This window comes from Alnus glutinosa, chromosome 7 (assembly GCF_958979055.1).
Source record: "Alnus glutinosa chromosome 7, dhAlnGlut1.1, whole genome shotgun sequence".
Lineage (NCBI taxonomy): Eukaryota > Viridiplantae > Streptophyta > Magnoliopsida > Fagales > Betulaceae > Alnus > Alnus glutinosa.
The window spans coordinates 27,539,340-27,559,206 of record NC_084892.1 but is presented as its reverse complement, the minus strand read 5'-3'; the positions used below and the strand labels follow the sequence as shown (position 1 = coordinate 27,559,206).

Genomic DNA, 19,867 nt, shown 5'->3' with positions numbered 1-19,867 from the left:
GAGTTTCCTGAGATTTCCTTAAACACTATCACCGGAACCCCAAGCCCAAACACTATGAGGATCGTGGGCATTATCCGTTTCAAGGAGGTTATTATTCTACTTGACTCAGGCAGCACCCACAATTTTGTTGACACAAAATTGGCTGCCACCGTGGGCATACTTCCTCAACAATGGGACACCATCACTGTTCAGGTTGCCAATGGGCAGAAGGTGACAAGCCCGGGCCGTAGCACAGCCGTGGAGGTCAAATTACAGGGCCATGTGTTCAACATAGACCTCTTCCTTTTGCCCCTCGCAGGGTGCGATGCAGTCCTCGGAATACAGTGGCTCCGAACCTTGGGGCCTATATTGTGGGATTTTTCTATCCTCAAGATGGAGTTTTCCTTCAATGGAGCCCCCTGTGTCCTACACGGCCTAAGGCAAGGGGAGGGTCTACATTGGGAAGAAGGGTCCTCCTTTAAGCTCACGAGACATGAGAAAAAAGGGGTGTTGCTACAGATGCTGAGCCCAGCAACACTAGGGTTGCACTTACACCCTTCAACTTCTGCTACTGCACAGTTGGGGCCATCCGGTCCCGTGGGCCAAATCCTCAAGGTTTATGAGGATGTTTTTCAAGAACCGAAGGGTTTGCCACCCCACCGGGCACATGATCATTCTATTCCTTTAATCGAAGGCGCCCAACCAGTTTCAGTCCGGCCTTATCGGTACCCGTTTTATCAAAAAGAGGAGATCGAAAAGATTGTGCGGGAATTGTTGGAGTCAGGGGTCATACGCCCTAGCCACAGCCCGTTCTCCTCCCCGGTTCTATTGGTGCGCAAGGCGAATGGCACTTGGCGGATGTGCATAGACTACCAGACGTTGAACAAGGTGACTATTAAAGACAAATTTCCGATTCCTGTTGTGGACGAGTTACTAGATGAATTGTGTGGGGCACAAGTGTTTTCTAAACTGGATTTACGGTCTGGATACCACCAGATTCGGGTGGTAGGGGCTGACATCCCTAAAACAGCCTTCCGAACACATGCTGGCCACTACGAGTTCTTGGTGATGCCTTTCGGGCTAACCAATGCTCCTTCCACCTTCCAATGCCTCATGAACCACATATTCCAGCCTTACTTGAGGAAATTTATTCTGGTGTTCTTTGACGATATATTAATCTACAGCAGGGATATGGAGACTCATCTCACCCATCTTACCAAGACCCTCGGACTCCTAAGGCACCACCAGCTCTATGCCAAGATGTCCAAGTGTACTTTTGGCTGTTCGGAGGTGGAATACTTGGGGCATGTGGTTACACCACAAGGAGTTTGTGCTGACCCCGGGAAGATACAAGCGATGGTAGACTGGCCCTTTCCTAAGACCATCAAGGCATTGAGGGGCTTCCTTGGATTAACCGGATACTACCGAAAGTTCATTAAGGGCTATGGATCTATAGCTGCGCCGCTCACAACAATGCTTAGGTAAAATGCCTTCTCCTGGACAGACTCAGCACAGGAAGCTTTCCAAGCCCTCAAGGTGGCTGTCACCCAAGCCCCAATCCTCGCTTTACCTAATTTCTCTCAACCTTTCCTCATAGAATGTGACGCAAGTGGTAGTGGTATTGGTGTTGTTCTTATGCAGAACAACCGGCCTATTGCCTTCCTTAGTAAGGCACTTAAAGGGAAGGCTCTCCACATGTCTACTTACGAGAAGGAGTTATTCGCCTTAGTCACAGCTGTACAAAAATGGAGGCCCTACCTATTGGGACAGTCCTTTGTGGTTAGAACTGACCAGCAGAGTCTTAAATTTCTGCTGGAACAGAAGGTGGGAACTCCATTCCAGCAGAAGTGGATTACCAAACTACTAGGGTATGACTTTGTGGTTGAGTACAAGAAGGGTGTAGAAAATAGGGTGGCTGACGCCTTATCCCGCAAGGAAGGATGGGAGGAAGGGATTATCATATCCTTATTAACTATTCCCATAGCTGGCTGGGTGGAGCAACTGAAGCACCAGTATGAGAAGGATGAGATACTTCAGCAGCTGTTGGAGAGGTGGAACAAGAATGAGCTGGACACCCGAAGGTATTCTGTCAGAGATGGACTTCTACTCTATAAACAAAAAATCCTCCTTGGCCAGTCCCCAGAGCTCAAGGCCCAGGTACTTAATTTTGTGCATAGTGACCCCATGGCAGGGCACTCTGGGTATGACAAGACCCTCCAACGAGCCAAGAGAAATTTTTATTGGAAGGGGATGAGGAAGGAGATTAAGAAATTTATTCGTGAATGTGACATTTGTCAACAGACTAAATATGAGAATACCTACCCGGCTGGCTTGCTACAGCCTTTACCTATCCCTAATCAGATCTGGACAGATATTACCATGGACTTTGTGGAGGGGTTGCCCCCATCCCAAGGACATTCGATAGTTCTTGTAGTGGTGGATAGGTTGTCCAAATATTGCCATTTCACCTCCCTCTCCCACCCCTATACCACCATCAAAGTAGCCCAACTCTTCATACAGAACATTTTTAAGCTCCATGGAATGCCCCAGTCAATCATCTCAGACAGGGACCCCATCTTCACCAGTCTGTTCTGGCAGGAGCTGTTCAGGCTACAGGGAACCTCACTGAAGCTCAGTACAAGCTACCATCCGCAGACCGATGGTCAAACGGAGGTGGTGAATAAATGCCTGGAGAATTATCTCCGCTGCTTTGCAGCAGATCGGCCTACCCAATGGACCCTGTGGTTGCCATGGGCTAAGTATTGGTACAATACCACCTGGCACTCCTCCATCAAGATGACACCCTATGAAGCTGTCTACGGGGTTCCCCCTCCCAGACTCCTAAGCTATATCCCGGGGACCACTAGGGTTGAGGCGGTCGATGAAGTGCTTTGCAACCGCGAACAGATTCTCAACCTCCTCCAACAGAACATTAAACAGGCCCAACAACGCATGAAAAAGTTTGCAGATTTACGGCGAACAGAAAGGGAATTTGAAGTAGGGCAGTATGTTTACCTGCGACTGCAACCCTACCGGCAGGCGTCTGTCGCGCACCGCCGGTCTCTCAAGCTGTCACCCCGATTCTATGGGCCTTTCCGAATCCTCCACCGTGTGGGCCAGGTGGCTTATGAGCTCGATCTACCACTGGAAGCCCACATCCACCCAGTTTTCCATGTCTCCCAGTTGAAACCCAAGCTCGGATCTGCTTCCACCGCCCTACCCAAGCTTCCGCCAGTCGACTCCCATGGCGTCCTTCGACCAGAACCAATCGAGATACTGGGCCTCCGCTCCAGCCCAAGAAATAACCGAGCCTTCACCGAGATTTTGGTCCGCTGGGAGGGACAATCCGCTGCTGATGCTACCTGGGAGGCGTTCCACAGCCTCAAAGATGCTTACCCACACCTTGTGGGCAAGGTGTTTTAATCGGAGGGGATATTGTCACACAGCAATTCTATGGAGAAGGAAGGGAGAAAATGTGCGACTTTGAGAGAAGGAAGGGAGAAGATAGTAGAGTGGATTGGGAAGTGCCAGTTGCGTGGCAGTTTGTGAGTGGGTTGCTGAGGGGTGTGGTCCAGCTAGATGGGCCATGCGGTGCGTTTTGAGCAGCCTGTGTTTGCTTATTTTAGTGTCGTTTTGTGCTTTCCTCAGATAGTCGTTTTATGCTTATTAGTGTCGTTTTGTGCTTTCCTCAGATAGTCGTTTTATGTTTAATGGGATGCGTTTTGTAAGGGACATATATAAGTCCCAGGGACGGGTTGTCTAGGTTATCTTTGGAATGAAACAGTGAATTGTCTAGAGGTTGGCATCCTCGAATCTGCCGTATCAGTATTTTCCAATTCCATTAAATACAAATTCCTACTTTCCATTATCATCTCTGAATTTCCATTCCCGCTAAACCCCATTTTCCCTTAACAATTAGTGACAGTGAACAGGTCTGTTCCAATGTATTGTAGAAACAATGAATGGGTAACACCTTCTACTACCAAATCAGTTCACCATTACTTGTTATATATCTCTCTCACATGATAGTCATTTTGCGGAAGGTTCTAAAGTAACTTTTTAGACAAACTGTTTTCTCCAAACTGAATTAGGGGAAATTTTTTCAAAATTGGGATGTCTTTAAATTTACATACATTTTTTAAAATGATATCCACCCACGCGACGACAGACTCATGGTATTATTGAAAATCACATTAGATGAGAAGTTCATTAACTTGCAAATCTTGGTAATTATTCTCTACAACTCTTTATACGAATCACATGCTTAGTAGACTGAATTTGAAGAAATTCTTTCCACTCAATTTCAGAGGTTTTTTTTTTTTTTTTTTTTTTTTTTTTTGCTTTTTCTTTCCTTACGAGCTATAAAATATCACATTTGGGGGTTTATATGTTTCCCCAAAATATAATACATTTGAAGGATTTCAAAAGGTTTGAGGAGGATAGCTATAACACAGGTCTTCCCATGCTTTGCAGGCCGGCATGAGTGAATTTTCTCGTGAATTAGAAAAGAACAAATAAGAAACACCAGGCGTGCCGGCATTAAACAACTCGAATCACTCGATGACAAATTATTACTCGCATGGACTATGCCAATTAAAAGAAATTGGCAAAGCATTGCCCAAGAGATAGGATTAAATAATAATTCATAATAAAAATAAATAAATAATTACAAATGAAGCATTTTAAAGAAACAATGAATATGATTCATATGAGACCTTTCGGTACCATGAATAGCCAATATGCAAATTTTGAAAAGAACACCAAAACCAGTGAAAGAAAGAGTCACCCAAAAAATAAAAAAAAATGTTTTGAGATTCCTAATATCTTTGAAAAAATGTTACTTTACATGATGCACAATTTACATACGGCTAATTTACACGCTAGCGTGGCATTATCATGTCAACTTAAAAGAGAAGCTACCCACCTACTTAGGGTGGTCGACCACCCAATTGAACCTCCAAGGGTGGTCGCACCACACCTATAGCATTTGATGTGGCGCTAACTCGGAGAGAATGCATAAATTATTTTGACGAAGGTAACAATGTCGTATCAACCTATAAGGAATAGTGCGTAAAACGCACTATGGGTAGCCCTTATTGAAAAAAATATTCAATGACTTTTAGACTTTACCACATTAGTTTTATAAGATATCTACAAAATGATTGTGTGGCATGTAGCATTACTTTAGTGTTTATTTTAAAATTGATTGTTTAGCTAAGATATAGGTATTAAAATATTAATAATTATTTTGAATTTAAATAATTCAATTACAATAAGAGAGATGATAAATCTAAACAAATCAATTAAAAAGTAATGATTAAATATTTAAACTTTATCCAGGATTATCTTTTAAAATATAAAAATCTAAACGACAAATATCTAACAATCGTCACTGGTCAGGCCTCTTGAAATTGAGGAACTCGAGTTTCACTCAAATAATGAAATTTGAGGAACTCGAATTTGACTCAAATACAACATGTACAGTGTGTGTATATATATATATATATAGGGGCACACAACTTGGCTCAATGGTATACCATTCGACTGCTCTCGTGGCTCTCACTGTAATTGCTGGTAAAGTCTGCCTTTTTACTTTTTGTAGCACATTCTCTGCGTCAAACACAAGTCTGCATTGTGATAGCCCATCTGTTTGATTTTCGTTTTGTGCTGTCTTTGATTGATTTTCATGAACTTTGTTCGATTTTAGTTTGTGGGTTTTGTTGGTTTTACTCGTTTGTCTAACATGGAGATCGGTTTTTGGTGGTTCAGGAGGGAAACAGAGAAAGAAAGTTCGATTGTGTGTGTGTGTGTGTGTGTCAGTGGTGAGAAACAGAGGGATTGGTAGTGGGAAGAGATGGGAAGGCTGTTTGTGATCACTCTCGAAGGAAGCTTCTATAGCTGCAAGCACTGCCGAACACACCTTGCCCTTTCTGAAGATACTCTTTCCAAGGTTTTTTTATTTTTTATTTTTATTTTTTTCCCGTTTACCCACAATGTCTCAAACCCATTGTTGATCCTTTTGCTCTGCTCTTGATATTCATGACGTAATGCTGAATTATGCATTGTTGTGCTTTGTTAATGTGTGACTTTCTCAATAGGGAGTTAGATATAAGGCACAAGGAAGACCCTAAATCGGTTAAAAACAATAATAATAATAAAAAAGGGGGGGGTTATTATTATGTATATTTTATTTCAAAGTACCGCAAGATGGAAAAGAAACGGGGTTTATTAATTTGGAGATATTATGTTGATTTTTTTTCCCCCTTAAATATATAATTTGAGTTATGCTTCCTGGTATGATATTGTGTTTTCATGTGTGAGGAGGAATTGCAAGATATCCAGTTAGTTTATTGTTCTTTCCATGCCATACTTTTTTTGTTGGTTCTCTTGAGCATTCACACAGGCTAGTCAAAGCAGGACCCAATTTGCTAGCAACTTTAACAAAAAATTTGGCAAGTGGACACCAAATGTTTGAAAAATAAATAAATAAATAAATTTTATTCTATCATTCTCTCTCTTTGTAATAGAGAGAATAAATTTATCCTTGAAAAAATATTTAAATGGAATAGTGAAAGTTGATGGCTAAAATTAAGAGTGAGATGAAGTGTTTTGAAAAAATTGGTAGCTAAAATTGAAAAAAAAAATGTGATTTTTTTAGCTAAATTTGAGATGAAAATTGTCGAACCCTGTGTGAATGCTCTTACCTCATACATGATTTATACCATGAGTCACATTTTTTTTTTTTGATAAGTAAACCATGAGTCACATTTCACTAGGACATTATGTATATATGGTCTATCTGCAGCATGTATACTTGCTCATACTATCAGAACCTTGATAGATAAAACCAATGTGACCACTGTCATGCTTTGACTATGCAAATGCAGAAACTGGGGAGTGGGTTGATTTTTATTTGATATTTTGGGGTCGTTGCTTTCCAGAAGAATTAGGTCACCCAATTCTCCCAGAATTTTTCCTTGTTTAACTTCTTTACCAATTTTACTTCCAGACATGTAAAAATGATATTAGTCCCTTAAACGTTCAAGATTCTTGATTAAAAAATTCCAGTTTTTATATGCATTGTGGCTGCCCACCAGATTTTATTTTATTTTATCATGTATTTTTTTTTAATTTTTTTTTTTTGTGGCTTTTTCATTGGATTGTTTTCTGACTGTAAAGCCTTTACTTATATTGTTTTATTTTATTTCACTTTAACTTGTTTAGGTAGGCGTGCGAGTCTTTTTTCTTATTAAAGGCTATATTATTGTCTTCTGATTATGTCAACCATCAGAGACCTGGGGATTTTATGCCCCATTTTTTTTTTTTTTTTTTTTTTTTTTTTTTTTTTATGGCTTAAATAACCGGTCTAATTTTTCCTGGGATTCTAAATAAAATAATAAAAATATGGCAGAGACTATGGGTGTGTATTCCATTTTTCATTGTTATGTTTCAGTGTCCAATCATGTCTGAAATATAGCAACATGCTCTAACCCTCTGTTTTCCTATGTCCCAGTCTTTCCACTGCAGACATGGAAAGGCTTATCTCTTCGACAAAGTGTAAGTATTCTTTGATTTTGACATCTGTTACTAGTTAGTATTCAGCAAATAAGTGTTGGCAGTAGAATCTCTTTCTGCACCTACAATTGTACTATTATTGTATATAAATGTCTGAATATTGGTATAATATCAATCAAAGTAATGCATGCTTGCGAGATTCTTAAAAAGTAAATGTGCTTATTAGTTTGAACCATTCATCAATGTTCTATAGGTTCTACAGAAAAATCTGGTTATATTGGTGTGAGAAGCTGCTTGAATGAGCATTTAGTATTTTTGCTATGAGAGGATAGATAATTATATTTTCCAAAATGTTTTACTTGGTCATTATATTTTCCAAAATGTTGTTTGTCAGTAATCAATGCTCTAAATGATATGGGAAAAAGGAATGCTGAAAAACCAGCAAGCTATGAAGTAGCCAGAAGGACTTCATTCCCACCAATGAGTTGAAAATCTTGTTCCTGTGTAAACAGTGTTCTCCTTTAAACATTGTCTTCCCTTTATATTCCATGGTTGAGCTGGCCAGTTCCCCTTTGGTTGACAAGTTGTTTGGTAGATGGCCAATCCCATCATCACTTGCATCCTAGGCAGACTCATGCATCATAGCTCATATCATTTGACAATTTTACATATGAATGTTTCAAGTAACATTTTGCTTTCCATTGCACGACAGCGTGAATGTCACAGTTGGAGAGAAAGAGGAGCGCATGATGATTACTGGATTGCACACGGTTGTTGACATTTTTTGTGTTGGATGCTGCTCACTTGTGGGATGGAAATATGTAACATCATCTTATGTTTAATATTTATTGCTTATAAATTTTATTCTCTTGTCAACATGGTTTAATGAATGATTCTCTTTAAATTTTGCCACTCATTTTCAGGAGGCTGCACATGAGAAAAACCAGAAGTACAAGGAGGGGAAATTCATCCTTGAGAGGTAACTGATTACTGTTTGTGGTGATTACACAGTGGCTCTGTTTGTTAACCCTTTTCAGAGGGTGTTTTTTGTTTGGAAAAATGTTTTGATGTGACATCATAAACGTAAAAGTAGTTTTGAGTGTTTTTGGTTGTCGGTTAATGTTTTTGTTTTGAAAAGAAAAAACACAAGGGAAATTGAAAAAGTTTTATCGAACAAAACCAGCGATAACTTTCTGAGTGACCCGGGTTTTATTGTTGAACAGGTTTAAGATGTTGGGTCCTGATGGAAGCAACTACTTGTCAAGTCAGGAAGCTCAAGCTGTTGGAAGCGATGCTGATGATGCCTGATTAGCCATTCACTATTAAAGTAAATCTTTTTTTGTTGTACATTCTCTGCCCCCCATGTTCTTGTTTTGATTCTGCTGCTATCTTGGTTCAGAATTGGTATTTGTCTCCGCTTTCGTAGACCAGTTTTGCAGATAGTATTAGAACACAATGCCGTTTCTCTAATTTAAATTTTAGTTAGTATTATTATTATTTTTTAATAGCGTGCATATAATGCAGGAACACAGGTTTTCTATTGATTCACAAGAAAGTTATTTAGTTAAATCTCATTTTGCTGTCGTGGCATTGTCAATCAGTTATTAGATTTTTATTTTTAATAAGGGCCAATAGCAATGCCACATCAACAAAGTGATTCTGTGTTGCCTAATAATTCGTTGCCTCGTAGTTCGCCTTCTTCTTTAAGACCTGCAAAATAATAAAAAGCTCGTTGGGAGTGCCGACCGTCCCCACTCCAATGTCTAAGTCAGTTTTGATAGACAATTTTGGGAGTATCTAGAGCAGAGTAAACTCAAAGATTAGAGTGTAAATTTATATTTGGGGTAGTAGCTTTTTTATAGGCACACAGTTATGAAATTACTGGAGTGATAGAGTGCAGTTGGATTAGGAGTCTGAAACACTAACTCTTCAGTTGATTTCATACTAATAAACACCTTATCCCATGATTTATGGGATAAGAGCCTATCCCAAGATATTCAGGATAGAGTTCTTTTGACGATGAGGGAGAGTTTCAAATTTTAACCTTAACTCGTAAATCCCAGACATAATCCACAAAAGACATTCAAACGCCCTCATGTGTATTCTGAGATGACTCAGCCACATAACTCTGTAGTAAATATTCGAGACATTGGTGACCGAGCTGGTCGATCCAGGTCGATCAAACTAATTGGGCCCTTAGTTCAGCTATGGGCTCACTTAACTTTGGGAATGATAATTTCTCCAACAGTGATATAAAAGTAAAATGAAAATGTGATTTTTGACATTTCTTGTTACATTCTTTTCCCATAAAGGCTGCACTTCTAGCCGGGGCAAAGACCGAGGAAATCCAAACCTAGCCTATTAAAACGTGTTCGGCTTAGATTCGGTTTCAGTTGGTACTGAATCTGTTAGAATTGGAACAAGTGTCTTGTAGCATGGTTCATGTTTGGCCCAAGAAAAGTAAAAGAATGCATTAAAGCAGGGCCTTTTTCTTCATTTTTTAGTCTGACATACATCCTGGGCCAAAAGAGTTTATTTCCCGCAATCAGACTTGGGTTGGACTAGGGACTTAGTCACTAACGCCCATATGTGGCTCTTTTATCTTCCAATATGAATTTGGATATAGGCCTATTCGGACATATAGATCTCATAATGGTTCTCTCATAATTGAATAGTATTATAATGAAGACTTTTGTCATTTCAAAAGTGATGTGTCCTTTAAATTACTATTAGATTTAAAATAAATTACTATTGAATTTTGATTTAATGGTAATTTTAAAAGCCACGTCACCTTTGGAGGGACAAAAGTCTTCATCCTAGCATTACCTCTCATAATTTACTGTCTGAATTGTCAGCAATTCGGACTTATCCAAATCCCTTTTAATACAACGAAAAACAAACTTTAGCCTAAAATCTTATATTGAATAAGTTTTTTTTTTTTTAACCGTTCTATTAAATTAACATCCATGTTTAGCCTAAAATTTGTCTGAAAATTACATATTCAGACAAATGTCAATTTAATGTAATCAATTTTCTCCATTTCAATTTGTTCTTATATATAAAACATGGGAGCTAGGTGTGGGTTTCAAAGAGTGAGCGTGGCACATGGCCTACGCCTTGGGTCTCCATTTGAAGTTAACATCACCGTGCAACATCCCGTGCTTCAACATCACAATTTTAGAGGGAATATAAAGGGACAAATTGCATTAATTGAGGTCATGTAGTTAGTTCATTAGTACCAGCATCTAATTAATTCATTTAAGATTGTAGATTGTAATATATTTGTAAGGAGAGCAGCTCACCTCGAGTTAGGTCCCCTTTCTTAATTTGTGGCTTACATTTTATGGTGTCTACTAAATGAATTTTGAGGTTTTAAACTAGTGGTGGACAATTTAATCAAACCACATTGAATTCTCTCAACCGATTACCGACACCATTTTCTTTCTCTTCCCCGCCCACCCTCGACGACTATAATCGTTGTCGTTACTAGCATCACCATTCACCGCTACTATTGACCACCATAGACTATATCTCTTGTTTAGCTTTTTCCTTTCTCCCGGTATGTTTGAAAGACTGAAACCCCAACAGCTGTATTGTCTTCTCACATTTTGTTATTGTTATAATTATTCCATAATTTATAAAATTGAAAATTATTATGCATTCAACTCCGGTTGAGTTACAACCGAAATTGGATCTTTAGCGATTGAGACACGTGTTTTTTTGCATTGTGTTATGAGACGCGTATTGTAACTTTAATGAGTCGGATTCCAACTAAAATTAGATTCAAACCAAACTTAAATATCACATCTTATTTATTTTAATAATAAATTCAAAATTAATGCTATTTTTTATACATATTTTATATTTGTTGATGTGACCGCAAATTTTAATTAATTAATTAAAAAGATTATTTTAAAAACGTCACGTCAATAATATAAATAAAATGATTACAAAATAAGCACGTTACTCGATGCTTAATGATATCAACCAAGAGAATTGTCACTGATACGTTAATGCGACATCGTATGGTGGCTGTCGTTAATTGGACCATGCGTTATTGCATAATAATGATCTTTTCGTGCGCCGAAGTGCAATCAAAGTGGGTCTACGAGGCCCAATCCAACTGATTGGCTGGGAATAATTTCCCGAAGTTGAATGGGGTCCGCACGCAGATGCAGACACCAATTTTAAACCACACGATTCACGAGGTCCACGTCGTGCAATTGAATTTCCCCCCCTCAACCGTGGCCGTTAGATATGAGGTTGTACATCCCGAGAAATCCAACAGCCCACGTTTAAATCTCGGTATCTTTTCATAGACCAAGTTTGAATTCCCCTGGGTATTAACAACCACCTCGGCAATTTTAAAAATAGGTTTGATTTAGAGCTAAAATCTCAATATTACCCCCACGAACCAACTTAGATTATAAATTATATTTTTATAAATTGGGTTATTAATTATTGAATTAATTTTTTTATTAAAAAAATAAAAAAATTGAATGGTACTAGCACGGGTGAAATAGTGATGAGATAAAAATTTAATTTCTAGCATGTTAAAAAATATATCTGAGTACTCATATTTGTATTATAACTCCTCACAAATTAATATAGTAGTTCACGAAGAAATTTATAATAAATATACGAAAGAAGAATGCCAAGTTAGTCATTGTTATGCGAATGATTTCTCAAACACATAACGTAATAAATTATTAGATTCTGACGAAACTTAGATTTTTTAAATTATGAGGGAACTTAGACATTTTCAAACACAAGGCTTGAGATTAATTTTCTGCTTCTTTATTCATTCAATGACATCGTTTAAATAAAAGGAATATAAGATTTAGACTTGGATTAGAACTCCTTAATGACATCTACACTTACACTCAACTAGAAGATAATTCCTACACAACTTAGAGTTTCACCACGTATACAAAATGCCTCTAACATTTAATTATAATATCACACTGACACTAATAATAAAGATAAAGCAAACTGCAAGATCACAATATGTAATCAACTATATGACTATTATATGTAATCTAACTGCAACGCTAATATATAATAAAATATAAGAATTGATATTAACTAAGTACTTCTAATACAATAATGACTTTACAACAAAAGTATATATTATGACTTGCTAATTCTTTACACTTTATTATCGCAATAAGTCATACTAAATAAAATGGATGAACCATATTGCAATTATATTAAATACAAAAACTTATATTTGAGACAAAGCAAAAAACAAGGCGATTCACTGAACATGGCAGTGAATAAATTCTCACCTTTTTCTTTTCTTTTCTTTTTTTTTTTTTTTTTTTTTTTTTTTTTTTTTTTCCTACCGAATAAATTCTCACCTGCCAAACAAAAAGGAATAAATTCTTATTTCTCAACTTTATCAAACATGACAAAGGCCATCATGCAGTGCCGCCAAACAATAATTGTGAAATCATATATTGGATTTTTATTTCACTTTATTAATATGATATTGTCAACAAAATTGAATAAATGTGTGGCCTACAATTAAAACAATAGATACCTTTCGAATTATACACTATTTTAAAAAAATAGTACTGAACTATCAAACGTCCTAAACACGTTAATTAAGGGTATTTAATTCGGATTTGCTGTTAAATCTTATCAAAATTCTCAAAATACCATTTTTTTTTTCTTTTTTTGAAAAAGAACAGAAAAAAAATGCTCAGATTTAGATGTTGGTCATAATTTAAAGAAATTTGTAAAAATACTCATGGCTGAATTTTTGAAAAAATTTATAATTTATTTTTTTAAAAAAATAAATATAGGGATATTTTAAAAAATTTGACAGGATTTGACAACAAATCTTATCGAAGTACCCTTAAGTGAAACGTTTGATAGTTCAGTACTATTTTCTTAAAATGGCGTATAATTCGATACCATTTTGTGAACTTATCTCTTAAAAAAAAAATTGTACTTCTCACATACAAAAAAATAATAATAATAATAATAATAATAATATTTCTCCTATTTATTACAATTAAGTACTCTTCATAGGCATCTCTTTCAAAACAGTTAACTATAGATTGCCTTGAAATGGCAATTTCGTGATTTTTCTCAAATCTGTAGTCGTTTTCCTCATGATATTTTCATTTTTTTTTTCCCCATCTGCAATTCAAATCCTCTATTTTGTTCTTTAGAAAAATCTGACAGCTAAAGCTCGAGCTGCCACTGCTCTGTCTCGTCTCTCAGACTCTCACAAATTCACAATCTCTCTCTGTTACTGCGTTCGGAGCTTTTGCATCAGATCCGTCGTCGTTTCCAATCGAAAAAGATAACTCAGTTCGTTTTCAAGTACTCGTCGCCTTTCAGTTTTTAGAGTGCGAGACTGTCCGTACTGACCGAGAAACAGAGAGAGAGGAAAATGGTGACGAAGGAGAGAGACGAAGAGCTCGCGCTGTTCCTCCAGATGCGGAGGCGTGAGATGGACGCTGAAGAGCTCCTCACTCCCTCACCCGCAGGTCAGGTTTTCTCCAGTGGCTCTGAATCCATTTTGATAAATCTGCTTCTGCTAAAAGCGTTGAGCACGTAGAATTTTTAACTGAAACAAGAGGTGTATTATGGAGTTAGGGTTTGAACTTTGGACCATTACTGATTCCGTGTTAACTTGTTCCAAAAGATTAAGTCAATAGGGAACGGTAAATTTAATCATATTCTAACAGATTTCACATTCTTTGTGCATGTAAGAGAATTTTGTTTTTTTTCTTGTGGATGATGATGATGTATTTTGCAGAGTCGATGCCTCCCAGGAAGACACGCGCCGATGAGTTCCTGAACTCGGAAAATGACAAATCTGATTATGATTGGTATATGTTTAAACTCAAACTCACTCCATCTCTTTTTTCGATTTTTTTTTTCCAACAATTTATTTTGCAATTTTTTTTCTGCATCGAAGACGTTGACATCAATGTTAGAATATAGGGGAAACAATGTCAAATAGCTTGTAAAATTGATCAAAGAAAAATGCGAGCAGAAAGATATTTGGTAATGTTAGACTACTCAATGTTTGGAAAAGAAAAAAAAAAAGTTCCATTTTTAGATTGATATTTGTCTTTTGATGGACCCCGCTCAAATTTAAAGAGCCATTTTGTTATGAATGTGAGGATTAAAAATTTGAATGTAACTTTTCACAGTTCTCAAGTATTTTTTTTGCCTTTCTTCTCTCACTTTTTGATAATCATCGGCGATTAAAGTTTGATTAAAGCTAATGATTGAAGACTTGGACAACAATTGGGACTCAAAGTCGAAATAGCTTGTAAGATTGATCAAGAAAAATAGTGGGCAAAATATCATTGGGCAATGTTAGACTACTACGCAAAAGAAAAAAGTTACATTTTCAGGATGGTATTTGTCTTTTTATGGACCCCACTTAAAGTACCAATGCCATTTCGTATGCATCTTAATTCTTATGCTGAAATGTTCAATTGAACTTTTCACTTTGTCCCTTTTCTTATGACCGACGATTAAAGTTCAATTGAAGTTAATGGTCTCACAAAGAAAATGTTAAACTAGTCACTTTCTTTTTTAAAGCTTTATTCATGCACGTCTCTGACTGCATGTGTCTTCTCCGAAGAAACTGAACAAAACTAGTTTCAGGCCATTTTTTCTCATATAATTCAGAAATTAACCTATTAGATTTATGAAGAAATAGGGGTTTGGGTTTCTTATCATCCTGTTTGGATTGTAGAATGCTGAGCTTTCTTGTTTGGATTGTTCCAGAAGCTTTAGGACTGAAAATGAGAAGAAATACATCTACTTGCATAATATATGGATACACACAAACACACAGTGTCTTGACGTATTCTTTATTGCTACATAATGCCTCTATATTGTTCTGTTGGAGAATTATATGCTTTGCCTTGGTATTTATGGGAAGTCTCCTTTGAATTCAGGCTTCTTACACCACCTGGCACACCACTTTTTCCTCCTTCAGAGAAGGATTCACAGAAAACTGTATTGAGTCAGATTGAGATTCCTAATGTGCGTCCCACTGCTCCGAAATCTAGGGTAAGAGCTCTATTTACTTTGGATTCTGGATGCTTATGGGCCTTGTTAACTGGTACGATAACCCCTTGTATGTGCAACTTGCTAACATTTGACTAATGTAGAGTATAGCTTGGCTCTTTTTTTACTAGTAACATCAGATGTCTTTAACATTTAGTTTTTAATCAAATAGGTTCCCTCTTTTAATGTTTTGGTATTTTCTAGTTTCGCTTCCTCTATCATAATTTGCAAATTTGTGTTGCCTTGTTTTCTATATAATTTGGTTGCAGCTAGATAAGGTCCAGGAAGAACCTGCTTCAAGGAGTATTATAGTCCCTAAGCAGCCTACTTCGCCCTCTAGACAGAATTCTTCCAGCAACGGTAATAGAAGGCCACCATCATCTGTGGGGCTCACATCAGCTACTTCTAGACCTGCAACTCCAACTGGACGGCCCACATTACCTTCTAAAATGAAACCTTCAAGATCCTCCACACCTGCTTCACATCCCACATTACCTTCTAAAACGAAACCCTCAAGATCCTCCACGCCTCCAGTGGTGAGATCTTCAACTCCTACTAGATCCACTGCTCGGTCTTCAACACCAACTGCCAGACCTTCCTTACCAACTTCCAAGTCAACATCAAGATCGGCCACACCAAACCGTGGACCATCAGCCCCCTCGGTTGAACCTAGTTTATCTGCTCCTCCTGGTCGATCTTCTTCAGCGCCAAAGTCAGGTCCTGCATTTTTGAAAAAGCCACTGCCAGCACGTGGAAGTTCACCGCCAGCTAAATCTAGGCCTAGGAAACCCTCTGAGATGCCTGGTTTCTCACTTGATGCTCCTCCAAATTTGAGGACATCATTTCAGGAAAGGCCAGTTTCAGCCTCTAAGGGCAGGCCAGGTGCTCCAAGTGCTAGGTCGTCTTCTATTGACTCCGTTTCAAATGGAAAATCGAGACAGCAATCATCCTCTCCCTCTAGAGGACGATCTTCTCATGGCAGTGCCTATAGTAATGGGAAGGCCATTCTGGCTAAGAGTAGGTCACGTGTAAAAGATGATGAAACAGAGAGCCCTGTAGTTATTGGAACAAAGATGGTTGAAAGATTAGTAAACATGAGGAAACTTGCACCACCAAAACAAGATGACAGTTACTCTATACTTAACGAAGGTATCAAGTCTTTTTCCACCAACAGCTCGGGCTTTGGAAGAACGCTTTCAAATAAGTCCCTTGATATGGCTTTGAGGCATATGGTATGTATCTCTATCCTTATTGCAAGCGTGCAATCCGTTAAATGAATCCATGCTTGGGTAGATATTGTCCTATTATCAACAATAGGACAATATACGTAATTTTCTTGGTATTCAAATCCTTAGATCCCTTTTGGAATATATCCACCTCATACTTTATAGGACAAAGTTTAGAGAAAAAACTTTGTCCTATGCAACTTATTATGTTGAATGATTTTAATTGGAGGCTTATTTCATGACTATTTTAGCATGCATATATATGGCGGTCATGTGAACATGATATTAGAGCAATTCATCTTTTGTGTAGCAATTCCTAATATGGTTTGGGATTTCCTTACCCCAGGATATAAGACGAAGCATCCCGGCTAAAGTACGCCCATCCGTGACAAACATTCCTGCTTCCTCTATTTACAGTGTGAGATCAGGTTCCACAATAAGGACAGTGAGTGCTGCTGACTCTCCTCTTGCCACAAGCAGCAATGCTAGCTCAGAGCCAAGTATCAAAAACAGCTTCGTTTGTTTAGATGGGAGTGAAATTGAAGACAATGATTTTGGAAGTGAGAAAGGAAACTCCTCCCCTGGCAGTCAGCATGGTATTGGTAGGTGACCCAAAACACTTTCAGCTCAAATATGTAAACGGGTTATGCATGTGCATGCTAATCATTGCTCTCGGATGTTTTCTTTTTTCTTTTTTTTTCTTTTTTTTTGTACATGGTAGGATGATGGTAGAAAATGTGCTGATGCTACTATGAACAATGGCTTCGTATTTGATGAGTCGAGTTATCATTTGAACTGTTCAAAAACACAACTTGTAGTTGTATCCAAAATTTGATAACTGGAAATTGAAGAGTTCCTTCAGCTTTAAGTATGAAATTGGCCCGAGATCTGAACAACTCTTTAATTGTCTTCTAACTTCTAAAACTAAAAAAAGTAGGTTATGTGAATGCAAATATTTTCTACTTTCTCTGGGCTGCAGTTACATGATTATAGATCAAATATACTAGCAATTGTTTATAAAATTACGTTTAGATTTTTTAATAATATTTCTTTCAATTTAATTAATACTATTAAAAAAATATATAATAATTCTCACAAGAAAATTCATTTTCTGCCGTCCAGCCCATGGATTGCATGTATGATGTGACACCTTAAAAAGTCATATTTTGTCGAATGGACTACATTAAGTGAGCTATTACGTTATGAAACGAGGAATCATTCAAAAAAGTCGATCTCTTTCAAAGAAGAAAAAAATAAAAAATAAATAAACAACGAAGTCAATCGGTTTGAATATCGTTACACGAATCAATTCTTTACATACGGCGGTTGATGGCCAATTGGCAAAGAGAAAAAAATACCTGGTTTTGTCTGAAGAGCTGACTTTTCATTCTTGAACCCATCATCGGTACATACTATTACCCACACGGCGGTTGATATTGGCCTTTGTTGTTTCTTCCGGGGCCGACCCAAGACCATGGCTTAACCGGCCATTATCAAATCTGAAAAGGAAACGTGATTGTGGTCAAAGTTGATTAGTGCTAATAATTTTAGATACGGCTTGAAAATTTAACATAAAGTAAATGGGTTAAGATTGAAATAGGATTAATAATTTTTGACACATTTTAAACTCGACATGAACCCAATACAAAATTAGTAAATTGGAGTTTAAGGGTTTAACACGTTTAATTAAATTGGTCGGGTTAGAGTTAATTTATATAGTCTTATATTTATACTTTGATACCACTTGAAAACACGAATTGCCACCTATGGGTTGAGGGGTATAATTTGTTTAATAAAATGGGTCGAGTTAGGATTGACATATATAGTCGTATACTCATGTTTCGATATGATCCGAACACAAAACAAAACATAAGGGCTGATAATTTTTTATATGGTATGCAAACTTGAAACAAACCTAACATGAAATTAGCAGGTTAATGTTGAAGAATATAACCCGTTTAATTAAATGGGTCAAATTATGTTGACTTTTATAGTCTTATTCTCATATCTCAACTCGATCAAAATCCGACACACGAAGACAAATTCCATTCTACGTGAGATCCTGTAGCTTTCTTTAAAAGAATTTATGGGCATCTCCATAACCTTTATTTTGTGTTAATTTAAAATCATTCTAAAGTGGAAATTTTCTTCGAAATAACACGTATAATTTGTAACGACCGATCCCCAACGATACAATATTATCTATTTTTTTGCTCTCCCGAACCAGATTTTTTAGGAGGTTACCTACTACTTTCGTAGAAACACGCTTAACGGTAGAATTCTGGTAGGTTCATAGCATCACGATTTTAAAAGTACATGATGGTCTGCTGATAAATGTGTACTTTTTGCAGAGGAAATGCAATTATCACGCCTTGAACAGAGGAAGCATGTTGGAGTTCTTTTTTTAAAAAAATAAAAATAAAAATTAGGGTGAATTCGGGTTGTATTAAATTCGAACACCGTAGCAACTGGATTTTTTATTTTTTATTTTAACTTGCATCCAAACATGCCATAAATATTTATACAGCATGTGTGTTGGAGTTCAAGTCGGATCCTTCATTCTCATACCCAGACGATGTGTGACGTCACAATCACTCTCTCTTTAAACCCATTGTCCTTGTTGGTAACTATCATGGGCTTGTGCACGCTCCTCCATCTCAGGCTGAGCAATGATTCTGATACCATTCGTAATGACTCACCCCAAAAACACAATATTGTTTGCTTTCTTTCAGCTTTCACAAACCAAATTTTTTTAGGAGATCACTTATCATAGCACTACTTTCGTAGAAACACGCTTAACTACGAAGTTATAATATATTCATGACCATTAAGATTTTAAAACACATTGTTCAAGAATGGTGCGAATATACATACAAGCACATCCTCATTCTCATACCCAAATTATGTGAGACGTCACAATTTTTATAGCAGTGTTTGGCAAATGACTATCTTTGTTTTCACTTCTTTCAAACAAAAATTCAACATCCTTTCAAAATTATTACTAAACGACTTTTTTCACTTTTCTCTTACATTAATCACTTTTTATTTCTAATTTTAAAAAAAAAATAATAAAAAATAAAACTCAAAATAAAACACTTTACCAA

At 37.2% G+C, this 19,867-nt stretch overlaps 1 protein-coding gene across 1 annotated transcript; it reads left to right on the top strand.

Annotated features, from left to right (window-relative positions):
- Positions 1-5,410: 5,410 nt before the first annotated feature.
- Positions 5,411-9,068, top strand: LOC133874208 (protein yippee-like). The gene is made up of 6 exons (XM_062312074.1): positions 5,411-5,553; positions 5,749-5,929; positions 7,493-7,536; positions 8,207-8,315; positions 8,418-8,473; positions 8,718-9,068. Exons 2-6 carry the CDS (start codon positions 5,834-5,836, stop codon positions 8,800-8,802), a joined length of 390 nt encoding a protein of 129 aa, XP_062168058.1. The 5' UTR covers positions 5,411-5,553; positions 5,749-5,833; the 3' UTR covers positions 8,803-9,068.
- Positions 9,069-19,867: the final 10,799 nt, after the last annotated feature.